General features: G+C 41.5%; 2 protein-coding genes across 2 annotated transcripts; one reads left to right on the top strand and one right to left on the bottom strand.

Annotated features, from left to right (window-relative positions):
* Positions 1-437: 437 nt before the first annotated feature.
* LOC123872601 lies at positions 438-3,665 on the bottom strand. The gene has a single exon (XM_045916979.1). The coding sequence runs from the start codon at positions 3,663-3,665 to the stop codon at positions 438-440; it is 3,228 nt and encodes a 1,075-aa protein (XP_045772935.1).
* A 4,675-nt stretch (positions 3,666-8,340) lies between these two features.
* LOC123872602 (keratin-associated protein 4-4-like) lies at positions 8,341-8,781 on the top strand. The gene has a single exon (XM_045916980.1). The coding sequence runs from the start codon at positions 8,341-8,343 to the stop codon at positions 8,779-8,781; it is 441 nt and encodes a 146-aa protein (XP_045772936.1).
* Positions 8,782-17,534: the final 8,753 nt, after the last annotated feature.

A 17,534-nucleotide genomic window follows, 5' to 3' on the forward strand; every position in this document is an offset into this window, starting at 1 on the left:
TGGTCCACCATGCAACGTCTTCAAATAGGCGTCGGCGACAACGAGCTTGGACAGGTAAGTATCGTGGTCTAGTATTATAGGATGTCTACCATCTTGGTTTAGATCTGCATGGCGCAATCGGCCGCCCACCCTGACGATTCCTTCATTATCAAGGTAAGGTAGTAAGGTTTTTAATTTACTTTTCACTTGGACTTTTCCATTAGACTTTAAATAACTTATGTCTTCCTTAAAGCTTTCTTGCTGTGTTATCTTAATGCATGTTTTTAACGCTTCATCTAACTCTTTTGTTGTGATAGCTATGTCTTCATCTTGCAATCTCTTTCCTTTTAAAAATCTTTTACTGTAAGTTATAACTTTTAGCAGTTCCGTTAAATTATCACATTCTTCAAATTTCGCAGTTAACCTTGTATCTTTATTTTCTATTTTTAGGTTTGTTTCTAAAATTTCTTTCTTTCCAGATTTGTACTTATGTTCTTCGGTCTGCAGTATTCGATCTCATCATTACTTAACCATTCAGGACCTTTCCACCACATTTTGTTTTCTTTCAGATCTACCAAGGATATTCCTCTCGAGGCGATATCAGCAGGATTGTCTTGCGATTGGACATGATACCAATTGTGATTGCCGATGTCATCTAGGATCTCAACTACGCGATTTCGCACGTAAGTATTCCATCTTGCAGGATCTCCAAATAGCCAGGACAAAACTATAGTAGAATCCGTCCACGCATACATCTGGCTGGCGGGTATTCTCATAGATTCCTGTATTTGTTTTAGAAGACCAGCAAGCAGCACTGCGCCGTTGAGTTCAAGACGAGGTAAGGATTTAGACTTAACCGAGGCCACACGTGTTTTGGCTGCGATGATTGTAGTCTTCACTTCTCCTTCAGAAGTTTTTACTCGCATATAAGCGACGGCACCATAACCTTTATTGGAGGCATCGCAAAATCCGTGAACTGTAACATTCTTCATCAGTTTTTCAGTTGTTTGAAGCCATCGATTAATCTCTATTCCAGATAAATGTTGGAAACTGTTTCTTAGATCGAGCCATTCTTCAGAAATCACGTCGTTTACTTCTTCATCCCACGTTAATCCTTGTAACCATAGTTTCTGAATTAATAACCTTGCAAGTAAAATGGAAGGCGCTAACCAGCCGAGCGGGTCAAACAGACGGTGTATATCAGCGAGGATAGTTCTTTTTGGCTCAGCTACGGCAGGTAAGTTGAGATTGTATTGTAACTTGTCAGTTCCTTTGTTCCATTGTAATCCAAGTGCTCGTATAGTATCATTGATTACTATATCTAGGTTTACTTTGGAACTCCTTTGTTTTAGTTCAAATTGTTTCAGGAATTCAGCATCGTTAGAGCACAACTTCTGCAGCACAAAGCCTTCCTTTCGCAATTCTTCTTTTGAATCTGTATTCATTGCAGTCTTGGCAACCTTTTCCAGATTATTCACCTTAGCTTTGACCACGGCATGATGTAGTAGACCGACTGCTGGATTGTTGATTTTTTCTTTTGGTACTTCTTCCTTGTGATTCATCTCTTTATGTTCTTCCATGACTTTAACGTATTCATTTTTTAAACTTGTATTCTTCTCAAATCTTCTTTCTAACTGATATAACCCTTTTAGCGCAATATCTCTTGTTTTTCTTTCGGCACATTGTAGCTGTTTTATTTTTCTTGGTAGTTCTACAGTGTATCGTTCTTCATCTGTTCTGGTGGTTGTAGTTTTGTATATTTCTTCTTTCTTATTTCTTTCTTCTTGTGTATGTTTTCGTATTTCATTTGTGTCTAGCTCCCACATATTCTTTAGCATATTGTCCAATTCCAGATTCAGATGCATGCTTATAATCTCATCTCCTTGGGTCTTTTGTATAGTGCCGAATAAGATCCAACCCAGGCTGGTATTCTGCGCGCTTGGAGTTCCTGGGGGACCCTTGATAATTTCTCCTTTCATAATTTGGGCACATACATCTACACCGAGCAACATGTCTACTCGTCCTGGTTGGTTGAAACTTGGATCTGCCAGAACGAGACCTTCTAAGTGCGTCCAGGTGTTGTTAGAGATGGTTGTGGTTGGTAATTTTGAGGTGAGTCGCGTTGGCATGATATACGTCTTGATCTTGAATGCTTCTTCGTGTCTTGGTAAGACGTATAACTCTGTTGCTTGCTTTACAGTCGTCCTTGTTGATCCAATACCTGTGATCGTGCCTTTAATGCTTTTCCTCTTCAATCGTAAAGCTTGTACTGCCCTTTCACTTACGAAGCTTGCTTGTGATCCTGTGTCCACGAGAGCTCTTACTACAGTAGTGTGCCCATAGTCATCCCTTATTTTCACTAAAGACGTTGCCAATAGGGTTTCACTTGTAGGTACCTCAGTAGTGGGTTCGATTCTTGCGTTAACTTGTACTATCTCTCCTTTATGTTCGGTAGATACTGTCGGTTGTATAGTTTCTTGGTTATCCGAAGTGTCTGTGGTTCTTTTTCGATGGAGAAGCGTAGAATGTCGTTTACGGCAAATTTTACAAGTATGCGGAACCCTGCACCTGGAAGAAATATGTCCCGAAGAGAGGCAGTTGAAACAGATGTTGTTTTCTTTCACATAAAGGCCTCTTTCCACTGGAGACAATTTTAAAAACTCCTGACAGTGGCCTAGTGTATGGTCACCCTTACATCGGATACACATCTTCGTTTGGTTGGTCACGTGGAACACTTTTTCCTTAGTAGTCTTCTCTTTACTTGTAGAAGAGGTCACTAACTCTAAAGTTCTGAATTTATTGTCGAGGAACTTTGATAAATCTGCCCACGCCGGTAGTTCGTCAACGTTGTCCTTGTGTGCAAAATCTTCCCATTGCTTGTGGGACTCTTGGTCCAGTTTCTGCACTGTGAGAAATATTAAAATAGGATCCCAGGAGTCCGTATCTATTCTCTGATTACGCAAACTATTTATAATTTCGCTAGTGGTGTCTAAAAGTGTTTTTATATGTTGAGCGGACTGTATATTATTATTACTTTTGCGAATCGAAAAAAGTCGTTTTAACAGGGAATTAACTATTAGCCGTCTACTACCATATCTATTTTTTAATATATCCCAGGCGAGGGAGTAGTTGTCATCTGTAATTTCAATAAATTTTAATAAAGCTGCTGCCTCACCTGTGATACTTGTTTTTAAATAATGTAGCTTTTGCACGTTGGTTAACGCAGCGTCCGTATGCACTAATGAAACGAACAAGTCTTGAAACGTTGGCCATTCTTCATACTTTCCATCGAACGTCGGCAACTGTATTTTCGGCAACCGCGCTAATACATGACTCGATGTACTCGTATCGTTGACACTTGGGCTTCGATTACTGGAACTGGTTTTTAACTCCAACAAATCCTTTAGATATCCTTGTAAGTAGAGGTACACGTCTTCTTGTACATAGAATTCCTCATTTACGAAATATGGCAAATTGCCTCTCTGCTCCCTTGTAGTGCACCTTATTAAATCTTGGTGAGCTTGCTTGAATGTTTGCCAATATTCGTTTATAGATTTAATTCTGGATTCCAGGTACCCCTTTGTGAGGCGTTCCTTAGGGCATTTCTTAAGGTTGATCTTAGCCTTTTGGAATAGTTGCGCCGTATCTTCCAGAATGCTTATAACTTGGTCCGGTGTCGTAGTCATAATGCACTGCTAAAATGTGTCTTCATAGAACTTGGTGCGCCACACTTGGCGTGCGCCTTGCTAATTACCGTAGGTATCTTTACTCGACGCGCTTCGTGTTTCGTGTCACTTGCTTGTCTATGAATCCGGCTTCGATTTTCGACCATATGTTGAGGACTTAAGGCTTCTTTTTACTTTGGCAGTATTAGGATATTAAAAGACACGTACTCCTCCTCTGACTGTTTATTTGCGACTGATTATTACTTATTTATTGAACACTACTATATGCTTCGCTCGCGGGGAATTTCTAAAAACGTTTCTTTAAAACTACTCTTTCACTTCAGTGTTGTGCACAGTTTTGAGCGCGAGCATCGTTCGCACTTCGTCCACGCGCGCGCGGTATGCATGGCGAACGAACAGGTTCAGTCGGTGAAGACCGGTTGGATTCAGCGAATGATTTTTCCCTTGCTCTTTCACTGAGTGAAAGGTTCTCTGAGCATTCGCTCAGCGTTGGATGTGCTCGGTTGATCTCCGATCTTTTTCGAATTCACTAGAAACGAGAGTAAACTGTTCAGTAGCTGTTGTGCAGAATGTATGTTCGTTGTTTCATTGTATTTAGAACAGATTGTATGTGTTTTGAACACTGAGTATGGAATTTCCGTTATCTATGGTTGTGAGCAATTGTCGACTGAACAGTATAAACGCAGCTTAATTGAACCTTTGCAAAAGAAACCACAAGTTAAATCAATGCCCTAAGCAGTATACAACTACTTATACCTTACACTGAATGTTTTACTCGACGCCACTCGATTGATGTTGCTCCAGGGGTACTTGTCTTCATAAATTGAGACTAAACTGTCGCGCTGAACACCGGTGCCGGCCGCGCGTCGGGACCGGCCCGGTACACTCCCGGCGGCCGACCGGCATTGAACATGAATAAATGCCAACTTGAAATATGTTTTCACCTGGGGTTAGAGGCAACGTTGTCCGCACAGTAGGTATCTAAATACTTTTTCAAAGAATTCTTGTCTTATTTATAATCTTTTCTCACAACATTGGAAGTAGTATGTCTATTTATTTGGTACTGTCAACTGACTAAGGCAAAGCAGCTGGAAGTTTCAGAGCGTGTACAACGCGTACAATCTGAGAACTCGCCATAGTTTGCTCTATATGTATCAACTGCCATATCAATAGTACGACGTACCCGTTTACCCGGTTAACGTACTAAACCGTACTTTTGACTGTGACAGTACGCGTATCTAATAGTCAAACTATACCTACTGCTGAATTTTTTAACAATATTATAGTGCAATGGGCGGGCTTTGAACTGCCGACCTTTCGGATTTCAGTGTGCTGCTAATTGAGGCTAGTTGCACCATAAGTGTTCCTTTTTTACCGTTTTTGTACGGAATCGTAATACCTTTGTATGTAGGTATGTAGTTAACAGAGTTCTGTTTGAGTTCTTCCACGTGTTAGATTGACCCCCCATGGTGAGGATATCGCGCTAAGCCCGGGGGGGGGGGGATAATCACCAATCGATCAGTCTTACTTACGAACTTGGTCATTTCCCTCGCGAAGTTTTGCTGAACGAGAGTGCACAGCTAATGAGTCTCGGACATTATGCTCTTCATCATGTCGTAACATACTGTCCAGTCATAATGTGTGTGTAAATTATATGTTTTCTAATATGAAAGATTATCTGGAATCAGTCTTTGACAGGAAATACCCGCTTCGGATATAAGAAAACCTTGTTATAACGCATTTATAATAGAGCGAGTAGTATATAGGAGGGGAATTCATGAGAAATATATTATTGTCTGTACGTCTGTCTGTGTTGATAGTTACTTAAAAATCTACAAGAACTTTAAAGTTAAAATTCTAGAACAGTAAATCTGTTACCGCTATACAGAGGCATAATAGAATTAAGAAATATTTAACAGATTTTTCAGGATATCTCAACATGAAAATTGGGCGCCGAAAATTGATTTTATACAGCAAGTAGCGTGAGCAATTGCTAAGGAACTCTACCTTATGCGTTTCTAGTACGAACTTGACCAGTTTTTATAGATTAGCGCATCACTACTCGGAGGGAAGAGGGCTCAATGAGCGGACGTATGAAAACTAAGCCATCCACTTACATCATTGGAGAAAGACGAACTTAGCGCGTAACAATGAATATGTCATTATTTATTCAGTAATGCAATCAGGGCAGCGTTCATTATTCCCGGGTGTGCAGCGAAGGCGCGGAGGGAGCCGACAGGGTGAGTTGACTGACTCAGTGCATACAGAGGCGGCATTACGTATGCCATCACCACATCTACTTGTCATGCATAGCCGGCTTGCCGCGAGCGGAGCTGCTGCCCAGCACGAAGTAAGTAGCTACCGTTAGAAAAAGAAAATAACTCACATTTGAAAATGATGCCATACAGCCGCCATGTTGTGGTTTTTCATCAAAAAATATAGCCCGTGTCACTCGTGTTTGTGTAAGGAGTCTAACGATACCTCATACATACACATCTGTTCAGGCATTTAGAAAGTTATGGTGGACTAAAGAAACTTACATACACATCATTTTAGGCCAATCATAGAATAAGTCGTAATTGTTATCGTAGCTAAGCTTTATGGATGCTGAGAATACTGGATTTTGACGATACGATCGTGTGCGCCCGCTCTAATGAAATTGATCGACCTTACGTCACAATACACTTCCGATATTGGATTGATTGTGATTTAGAATTCAGTTCAATTAGCGTTGATCATAAATTCCCTTTAGCCGCGGTCGATTTAACGGTTTTAATTACTTAGCTGCTCACAGCGCGCCGGTTTGATTAAAACCTCAACTTGGAATGCATTAATTAACTATATCTAATTATCATAATTATTCTGATTAGCAGTGACAGGACAGCCCATTGGGTAAAATGCCCGCCTGCTAGTCGGCAAGTCTAGCTTTTTGGAAATATTACTTGGTTTAACGGTGAAGGAAAACATCGCGGGAAACCTGCATGACTGTAAGTTCTCCATAAAGTTCCCAAAGGTGGTGAAGTCTGCCAATCCGCTGCACTCGGCCAAACCCTTCTCATTCTGAGAGGAAAGCCGTGCTTAGTAGTGAGCCGACAGTGGTTTGATGATGATGTGTGGTTATTTGTTAGTATAGGATTGAAGGCCAACGAACATAGATGAAACCCTTATTTGAATTTATTGCTCGAGCTGAGGAGGTGGAATAATCAAAGCTTATTAGATCTAAGTTTATTGAAAGCTATCCCGAGTCCCGACGATACCGCGACGTGGTGGTGGAGACAAAAACAAACAATTACCTATTACCATAGCAAAGCGCCGATACACTGGAGACTGTTGGGGGGTAGAAGGGGTGCAGAGGGTGGGAGGGGGGATGCAATCTCGCATATTCAATAGATAATGGAAACTTTAGAACTCCACTTAAACTTGGCACTTTCAAGTTACTCGTAAGCGTCGCGTCGTCACAGCTTTATTAAATGTTATTATGTTATGTGTGCCAAGACTAGGCAAATTGGCGAAACCACATCTCTGGTACTCAGCATTACAGCGCAGTAGGTAGCTACTCGAGGCCGAAGCAAGTTACGTTCCCAACTCGCAAGTCGCGAGTGGAGCGCGAGCTCGACGCATGTAGAGAAGCTAATTTAAGTTTGCTAGTTTGAGGATTATCCGTGTAGGGCGTAGTTAAGCACAGCTTTACACCTACGGTAGGTAATCATTATTATTACATATTAAAGTGGTGTTTCTCAGTGGCGACTATAGGTACATAGACACGTGTTTTTATTTATACTGTTTCTGTAGCTATCCAGAAATAAGAAATCTTAATTTAGAAGCATGAGTCGAATTTATGCGAAAAAATCGATCAGGCGCTAATCGAACTTGCACACGAAAGGTTTCGTAGTTTTTTTTTTTTGTTAAAGAAACAGCACTTTTTAAAATTTCTTCATTTTCATGGTGGCCATTGTGAAATTTTTAGGTGTTATTTGTTGTTATAGCGGCAATAGAAATACCTACACATTCTGTAAAATTGTCAACTCTCTTCCTATTATGGTTCACGAGATACAGCCCGCTGACCAACAGACGGACGAACGGACAGCGGAGTCAGTGATAGGATCCCGTCGGCATCCTTCGGGTGTGGAACCCTAGCAAGGTGTTGTAAGCACTCGGCACACAACCTCGGCGACATGACGTGACTAATCCAATTACGCCGTGTGGGAACGACGGCGCTCCGGTCCGGGCGCGGGCCGGCGCCGGGCCGTGCACCCTCCATGCGCGGCGGACGTGCTGGCTCGAATACTATTAGTATAAGTTATTCAGGATACCAGGGCGTTCCCTGTTTCGTTGTGTCAGCTAAGTTTTTACGAAATAAATACAAAGCCTCGATTTCGTGTTCCTTGGTTCCCTAGTCACGGGCTTCGTCTCAGAATGAGAAGGGTTAGGTTACAGCCTAGCACACTGGCCGTGCGGATTGGCAGACTTCGCACACTTTTGAGAACGCTCATGGTGCGCAGATTTCCTCACGATGTTTTCCTTCACTGTTCAAGCAAGTGATATTTCAATTGCTTAAAACGCGCATAACTGAAAAGTAAGATCTGGAGTAGAAGGCAGACGTCTGTTTGAGCCCAGGCTGTCGCCAGCGGCTGGCGATGCTCTAAAGCAATTGCTCACTCGTAGTAACAGTGAAATGAAACCGAAACAGTTGGGAACTGTTTCAGTCCCATTTCACACGCTCGAGTGGTTCGTGCAACTTCCTGTATGTACAAGTTGTCGGGCGGGCGAGTGTCGGGCGGGCGAGTGTCGGGCGGGCGAGTGTCGGGCGGGCGAGTGTAGGACGGACGAGTGTCGGGCGGGCGAGTGTAGGACGGACGAGTGTCGGGCGGGCGAGTGTCGGGCGGGCGAGTGTAGGACGGACGAGTGTCGGGCGGGCGAGTGTCGGGCGGGCGAGTGTCGGGCGGGCGAGTGTAGGACGGACGAGTGTCGGGCGGGCGAGTGTCGGGCGGGCGAGTGTAGGACGGACGAGTGTCGGGCGGGCGAGTGTCGGGCGGGCGAGTGTCGGGCGGGCGAGTGTAGGACGGACGAGTGTCGGGCGGGCGAGTGTCGGGCGGGCGGCAAGCGTGCAACATGATGAGGGTCGCGTCCTTATCGCTCACGAGCATAGATATGTACACGAGGCTTTTATTGGCGCCGAGGCTGGGGGTAATTGGATTTTTGCCCTCACTACTAAATGTTTGATATGATTTATATAGATTAAAGAGAATTATAGCCCAGAATAAGCCTTAATATAGAAGATATAAAATCTTACTTTCGAAAGGTCGTATCATAAAATCACCAATAATAATAATTTAAAATCTTCATTTTTACCACACCTCTATTAAAATTTAAAACACAGCGACACAATGAAATAATTTGTCCCACTTACTTTTAGCCATTTATCGTTCATATCATTTGTTATTCATACGTATGTGATCCATATCCATACTTTCATCTTATTCTTAATATTATAAATGCAAAAGTGTGTCTGTCTATGTGTCTGTTACTTCTTCACGGCCCATTCGTTTAACCGATTTTGATTAAATCGGGCATAGGGATAAGCTTGCTTGATGGGCATAGGATGGAATTTTTAATCCCGGAAAATCGAAGATTTCCACGGGATTTTTAAAAATCTAAAGCCATTCGGATGAAATCGCGGCCATCATCTAGTTACATAATATAAAAGGATAACAATTAGTGTAAATTAAAAATTTATAACACCCCCGACAAGTGAAGGTTACAGTAACTAGAAAAGAGCTGCAATAACTTTCAAACGGCTGAACCGATTTTTTTGGATTATAGCTAAGAACACTCTCGATGAAGCCACCTTTCAAACAAAAAAAAAATCGGTTGTCTGTAAAGTCGGTTTACTGACGATAGTTGCACGTGACAACAAAGGCCTGCGGCGAGGTAACGCCGCATGAGTCATGTTTTTTCGTGCGCGCAGCCGGCTGTATCGAATTATAAGACGTTGTCACGTCAAAATCTAAATTAAAATCAGTTCATTAGTTTAGGAGCTACGATGTCACAGACAGATACACAGATACACACGTCAAACTTATAACACCCCTCTTTTTGGGTTGGGGGTTAAAAAGAATGACATTTCATTGCACAACTCAAACCACAGGGTCTACAATTTCAGTTTTCACATAGTTACTTACAGTGAGTTTTTTCTCCATAATTGCGCGGTGGGTCAAATGGTAGATACCCATTGCTATCTGTAGAAAAATATCACCAGAAATTTGTAGTTCGTTCAACATTTAATTCAAGTTTAATTAACATCTATTTCATATTAGGCCAGCCTCCTTTGAAAAGAAGATTATTACGCCAACACTGTTGAATTGAAACCTACTTGCTCACGGGTGAATAACTCCTCAGAAAATGTGTCTATTTAAGAAAATGCTAAATGAAATCCCCGTTCCTGTGTTTGTATATTCCCCACATCTCTCCGCTCTGTCCGCGTAGCGGGGAACGTTTTCTCCGCGGCGCCGCAGTGGGGCTGACCGCATTAAATGCAAATACAATCCTTTGTACTTTATAGCACTATTTAATGCTCTGTAGATTGCAGACGCTTCATTTCTTTGCAGAAATTAATTATTCCTAAGATCTTATACTATTATGTATTTATTTATTTAAAGTATTTAAAATACTTTATTGCTTAAAACTATGACAAAAAATAAAATACAGGAAAGATTTACAAACAAAGGGCTACCTTATCACTATAATAGTAATCTTTTGCAGGCAACCCATACTTATGAACTAGAACTTATCTTTGATAACGCGATAGATCAGCAAAAAAACATTGAACTTAATCAGTTTGCCAGTAATCCATTGAACATAAAATTTTTGCCACTCGAAAATAATCTAACCTCAGTAACTATCCAGAGTAAAAGTGCGTTAAGCAATTGATTATCCCTTGACGGTGAAGGAAAACATCGTGAGGAAACTTGCATGCCTGTGAGTTCTCCATAAAGTTCTCAAAGGCGTGTGAAGTTTGCTAATCTGCACTCGCCCAGCGTGGAAGAATATAGTCTAAAGTCTAAACCCTTCTCATTTTGAAAGGAGACTCGTGCAAACTAGTTGACAAGCAATGGTTTGATAACGAGGGGAACAAATTAAGTTTACAAGTAAGCTTATAGCTCTAGGCCCTATTGTACCATAGCGTTATAAAATACAGCCTTTAGCTATAATTGAGTAGATACTTGTATAGAAAACTAATACACGTGAACAAATCCCCACGGCACAGCGAGTCGCCTGCTTGTGGACCATAAGGTATCGGAAACACATAAACTCTGCGTTCGATTGTGAACTTTATAGGTCTCACTGGCCGTCATACTTTAAAGCCGATATAAAGCGATTATAATAGTATGTAATTCTTACGTTTATAGCGAAATATTTACACTGCGTTTGATTTCTATCGCATAAGCAACTTCACATTCCTTTACTAAATTGATCTTATATTGGCTTGTATTATTGTTATTAGCGTTTTTTTTATTCAAATACAGTTAGCCCTTGACTGCAATCTCACCTGGTGGTAAGTGATGGTGCAGTCTAAGATGGAAGCGGGCTAGCCTGAAATGGGGTATGGCAGTTTTTATTAAACCCCTTTCCCTTTTGGTTTCTACACGACATTGTACCGGAAGCCTTAATCGCTTGGCGGCACGGCTTTTGCCGGTAGGGTGGTAACTAGCCACGGCCGAAGCCTTCCACTTGACCAGACCAGAGAAAAAGAAATTATTAAAATCCACAATTCCTGTGCCGGGAATCGAACTCGGTACCTTCCACTAATTAGACCACAACGTTCACCACTGCGTCAGGGAAGTCTTCAAACTTAGTATTATCCTCATAAGCTTAGCTTTGTCTACTGCTGGGCATAGCAAGGCCGCGCCACATTCCGCGACAGGCATGTCCTACCCAGTACCATTGCCACTTCAGCTTGAAAAAAAAACTTGCATATCTTTATACCACAAAACCCACGGACAGTAAAAGCAGTGTAAAAATAGGTAGAGAGTTTCCGGCGAGGCGGAGTCGGCTGTGACTGCATCAAGCTCGCAATAATTAGATCTCAGCATGATATGACGGCGCCATGTAGCGTTATAGGATTAACTGCCTCCCCGGTTTGCATACTGAAAACCTTTTACAGAGGCTTGTGTGCTGCAGAACCATTTTTTTTTTCTCATTTTGATCTATGTGCCTATTATCTTAAAATATGTTTCTGCTCACGTTACATTTGGATTTAATTTTAACACGGATTCTACTCAATGGATCTTGATTAAAATTATTGTAATTTATAAATCTAACTAGGTGTTTAATTTAAAGATGCGAAAGGTCCATATTAAATACATATAGTTTGGCACTATAATTGTCTTTATAAGAATTAAACGTCTTTAAACTTAAACCTATATGCACGTTATGAAGCATAAAATGTTGGACTTATTTCAATTTTATAATTTTTACAAGTCCTTTATACCAATATAGATATTAGGTATAATGTCCACACTACGTGTTTGTTCAGTTCTGTGTAAAGCTTAGTGTAGACTGTTGGTTGACTCAGGCATTAACTATTTACAGACGTACAGTTTCTATTACAAAGTCGTTGTTTAAATCCGAGAGTCGGGTCGGTGGAAGCTCGTTTATGCAAAGGCGTAAATAAACCGAGCCGGCTCTCTAATACTTTGTATGTTATTGCATAGCACGCTGCTATGTATAGACTTTTAAAAATGGCGACCGTTATGTTTCGGCTAGTCGTTCTCGGTAGGAAAATGCTGCTGAAACAGTAGCTACCCACATTCATGAATTGATTACGGCCGTGTATCGGTTGCTAGTGACGGCAGGATGAACATCGCCATCATCATTATCAAGCGTACCTCCCTGCGACTCGTTGGATGTCGTCTTTCCACCTTGTGGATCCCTGTTCACGTAGAACACGCTTCCAACGCTGCGCTTTCTGGTGCGAGGTCGCCATTTTAACAACTTGGGACCTCAACGTCAAAAGAAAAATAGGTACCTGATGTTTTGGACTTCTGAAACGATGGATGTTTTGTTTGAGTGACTGAGTTCTCTAGCGGAGTTCAGCTTAAATACCTGTATTATAATAATTATCCTAAACTCTAGAATTTTTCTTTTTATAGAATTCAGTCACTGAAAAAAAAAAACATCCATCGCTTCAGCAAGTTAGATATTCAATAGCTACTTTTCTTTTGAAATACGAAACTTTGGAAGTTATTCAGGAACTACGAATATCATATTGGATGAAATAATAAATCACTTCCTATACGAGAAAGTGGAATCAAATATGCAATCGCGAAAATTGCACCTTAGCTCCGGTTCGCTCTCTCAGGAAATTCAATTTCTTCGCATCTTCTAAAGAAAATATAACGGTGCGTGTGACAGTTCCTAACAGTTCAGCGTCCACAGTTCGACGTCCACTGGGACGTCGGTCGGGTGATGAATTTGAGGGTGACGATTATATTGGTATGTAGGTTGAGCTTTTCACAAAGCGATAAGTATCATCCTATCGATAAATAGAGCGGGTAATCGCTGATCATTGGATTCAATGATATTAGAAGTTGATTGGATTGTATTAAAGATACATCATTATCAGCCTGTGGACGTCCACTGTTGTTCCCTATAGAGCGCCACCACACCCGCTCCTCAGCCTTCCTCATCCAGCCACTTCCCGCCAGCCGCTTTATATCGTCGGTCCATCGTGCTGAATACAATTGAATAAGGCACTTATTCAATTGCATTACTATTATAAAGATTATAGATTCGATAGCGCCCTAGATTCGATAAATTAAACTTTTTAAATTTCTGCAACGACAACAAAAGCTGAAATGATTTTTCAGTTGGTCTGAATTGTGTATGAGAAAATGAAACATTTTAGTTTTAAAAATCAAGCAAGTACAATTCCCTGCACAATAGAAATCAATACTTGCACTCTATTCGTAGCTTGCAATTTAATATTGGAGGTCGATGTAGCGAAGGTAATGTTTGGCTGTGAGTATATGTATCAAATATTGGCCATCATAATCGTATATGGCGACCATTTTCCTACCACAAGTGGGGCGAGATTCGTGTTTGATAAACTCAATATCCTGAAGCCGTCCACTCTGTACTTAACAGGGCTCTCTCCGTCACTTACTCCATACAATCGTAGCCTCATTTTCATTTGAATATTAAGCAACCAAAGTCCATGAAATGCAGACATATTCTAGAAACTAATCTGTGCCTGTGGTGTTTTAGATTTTTCCAAAAATATGTAGTTTTAAAATTACAGGGGCTCAAAGATTTGTATGTGAATTTTTAAGACTGCGTAACTTTGAAACCGAATATTTCAACGGAAATTTAGAAAACCACAGGCATAGGCATTAGTTCCCGGAACTTTTCTACAAAATTCCATTGAGTATGATTGGTTAGTATTCCAATGAGAGACGAACTACGTTTGTATGGAGAGAGTGACGGAGAGACCCCTCCACGGTAAAGTAGCGTTAGGTAGGTACCCACATAATATCATCATAATCAATTCCTCACTTGTAAGCACAGGTCTCTTCTCAGAATTAGGATGGTATGTATATTGTATAGCCATAGTCTACCACCCTGGCTAAGACGTGCAGATTGGCAAACTTCAACATCTTTGAGAAGTGAGAACTTTACGGAGAACTCTCAGGCATGCAGGTTTCCTCGAAATGTAATACATTGATTCACGCACATAACTTCGTAAAGGTGCGTGCCCGGGATTGAACCCTGGACCCCCCGTCAGGCCGCTGGCTGACGCTATACCTGACACATGCAACATTTCAAGTTTCTAAATCCCACGCCTGTATGTTGATACGTCGGTCAGTCAGTTTCTCATTTGATTAGAATATAGCTGATTACTAATTTTACTAATTTTAATATTATATAAACACTTTCTGTTTGCGTATGAGCAAGTATTTTGGTATGTTAGGTGAGATATGTTTATACGATCCTGAATTTTCGTTCGCGTGTTTTACAGCGGTATAAATATCAAAGCAAAAATGCTTGCATTGCTCAGTTTGTTTCGCGAGATAAATCTCCGGGAATGGCAGACACGCGGCTGTAGGGCCCTGGTCAGACGTGCTGCGAGACGACGATGCAACGCGAACAAAAGTGATTTATGCAGTTAAAAGATTAACCAAGTAAGCGACAATTTTTGCGGCAGACGTGTTCTGTGATGTTAGATGGGACGATGACCGCATCGATGACCTGAATAAACGAGTGAATAAGAGAGAGACCTCTGCTCAATGGCGCGCTTTTGAAAATGCAGTCCAGCAGTGGACGTATGGGCTGATGAATATGATATGTGGCGCAGTGGAAATAATTCCAACGTGGCTTCTAGAAGGTACATATATTATTGGTGGCAACTGTTTGAAAGGGTTTACACATTAAAGTGTATGTCGTCGCCATTTTGTACCTGTGTTTCTTGTTTCAAAGTTGTTTTATTATTTAGTTAATATTAGTTAATATAATTTTAGTTTGAAGTGCTACAATACATTTTTCGTCACGCATTCTTTTTGTTTTAGTTTTTACCCCCTGTAGCTCGAGCACGAACTTTCTCAAACTCCTGGTCAGCTTGTGTCATGCAGCAGCCACTAAATGTGAAAATACTGTTTCTACTGCGACTACAGCAGCTCCGTAAAGTGAACGCAATCCATGCAGTTCCCTGCATTACGCTCGTAGCGCCCAGAAGCCGCGTCAACGTTACGTCGTCGGTCGCGTCGGGTATTGTGTGACCAGCACTCGCCACTCCAATTATTAGAATAGAAAGAATAGAATAAAATTTATTCGTTGAAACCGACACATTAACATAGTATTACAAATAATGACGCTTATACAAAACTAAAAATAAAAAATAAAAATAAAAAATATAAACCCTAAAATATAAAATTTAAAATATAAAACTTAAAAACTAACTTAACTTAAACAGTGTATTATGTATGTATTATGTGTCGTGCCAACGAAAGGCACTACTGTACTTACTGTACTGTAGGTATTACTGTAGTAGTGGCAGAAGCGCAGGCTCCGCGAACTTTTACAAAAAAATACCAACGTAGTTGTGTCAGACGAGGACGGAAACAATTCATAAATTCCGTCGAGTTTGGGATACCTAACCTTTGTTTGTAATAATTGTTTTACTGTTAAAGAGAATTTCATATACAGACCTAAAAATAAATTGTTAAAGACTTATTGATTTAGTACCTCTCAAATACACATTACTATACCTACTTATAAAGATAACTCTCCTACTGTCTGTTTGAATGTGCTTTTGTCGATCTGCACATAAATAGGTTTTCTCGTCAGTCAGCGGCAAAGCGTATCAAACAGAGAGTCCAACCAGAGTGAACTAGAGTGAGACAGCTCTCGAACCGACCTCTGTCGGTGCCCGGCTTCCAGTGTCACAAGTATACAAGTACGCTCCATCGGATAAATAGAGAGTCCAACCAGAGTGAACTAGAGTGAGACAGCTCTCGAACCGACCTCTGTCGGTGCCCGGCTTCCAGTGTCACAAGTATACAAGTACGCTCCATCGGATAAATAGAGAGTCCAACCAGAGTGAACTAGAGTGAGACAGCTCTCGAACCGACCTCTGTCGGTGCCCGGCTTCCAGTGTCACAAGTATACAAGTACGCTCCATCGGATAAATAGAGAGTCCAACCAGAGTGAACTAGAGTGAGACAGCTCTCGAACCGACCTCTGTCGGTGCCCGGCTTCCAGTGTCACAAGTATACAAGTACGCTCCATCGGATAAATAGAGAGTCCAACCAGAGTGAACTAGAGTGAGACAGCTCTCGAACCGACCTCTGTCGGTGCCCGGCTTCCAGTGTCACAAGTATACAAGTACGCTCCATCGGATAAATAGAGAGTCCAACCAGAGTGAACTAGAGTGAGACAGCTCTCGAACCGACCTCTGTCGGTGCCCGGCTTCCAGTGTCACAAGTATACAAGTACGCTCCATCGGATCCCGGAGGCAGATGTTACAATCCATTAGTTTTCCCATCAAGCGCCGAATAGCGCCGAGCGAGGTATTGACGCGGGGCCACGACTTGCTAGATATTATGTACTTTATACTTTTGGAGTAGTATTTTCATTGAAAATTACTAAGATAGAGTTGTCAGCCATGTAAAACAGCTAATACTTATATTACGACACGCACTAGACTGGGGATTTGATGTTTTTCTTTCTTTCTTCTCTTACTGTGCGAGATGAGGTGGTGACAGTAGACGCACAGCAAAGCCGTGGCTCAAAGGTCTTCAGACACGAAAAATGCGACCAAGAAAACCTTTCGTATTTTACGTTATCCGTTATAGAGCTCAGCTCGCTTGTGCGAAGGGTCGTGGCCCCGCAGTACCGCCGGCCTGTGTCGCCCGTGGCCCGATCGTGTCGAGTCAATATCGTCGTCCGTCGACACTTGGGATTTGTCCTTCGATTACACCCGAATTGCGAACACTATACTACTACAATAAACCAGTCTATATGCAATAATTAAACTACATGCCGACTCCCGACCTATTGTTGTAAATGAGAAACTGTGTGACACGGCTCCACGTGATTCATTGCATGGATATAAGTTAAAGACGTTACTTTGTATGTCGGAAAATCAAAGAGATTGCACGGGATATTTAAAAACCTTAATCCACACAGGCACAATCGAATGTTCGGATGTCAGGATTGGATGGAATTTGGCACGCAGAGATATTATGACGTAGACATTCGCTAAGAAGGAATTTTTAAAAATTAAACCCCTAAGGGTAAATAGGAGTTTGAAAAATGTGTCGTCCACGCGGACGAAGGCGCGGGCGTAAGCTTTATAAGGTAATAAAATGTTTC

This window comes from Maniola jurtina, chromosome 15 (assembly GCF_905333055.1).
Source record: "Maniola jurtina chromosome 15, ilManJurt1.1, whole genome shotgun sequence".
Lineage (NCBI taxonomy): Eukaryota > Metazoa > Arthropoda > Insecta > Lepidoptera > Nymphalidae > Maniola > Maniola jurtina.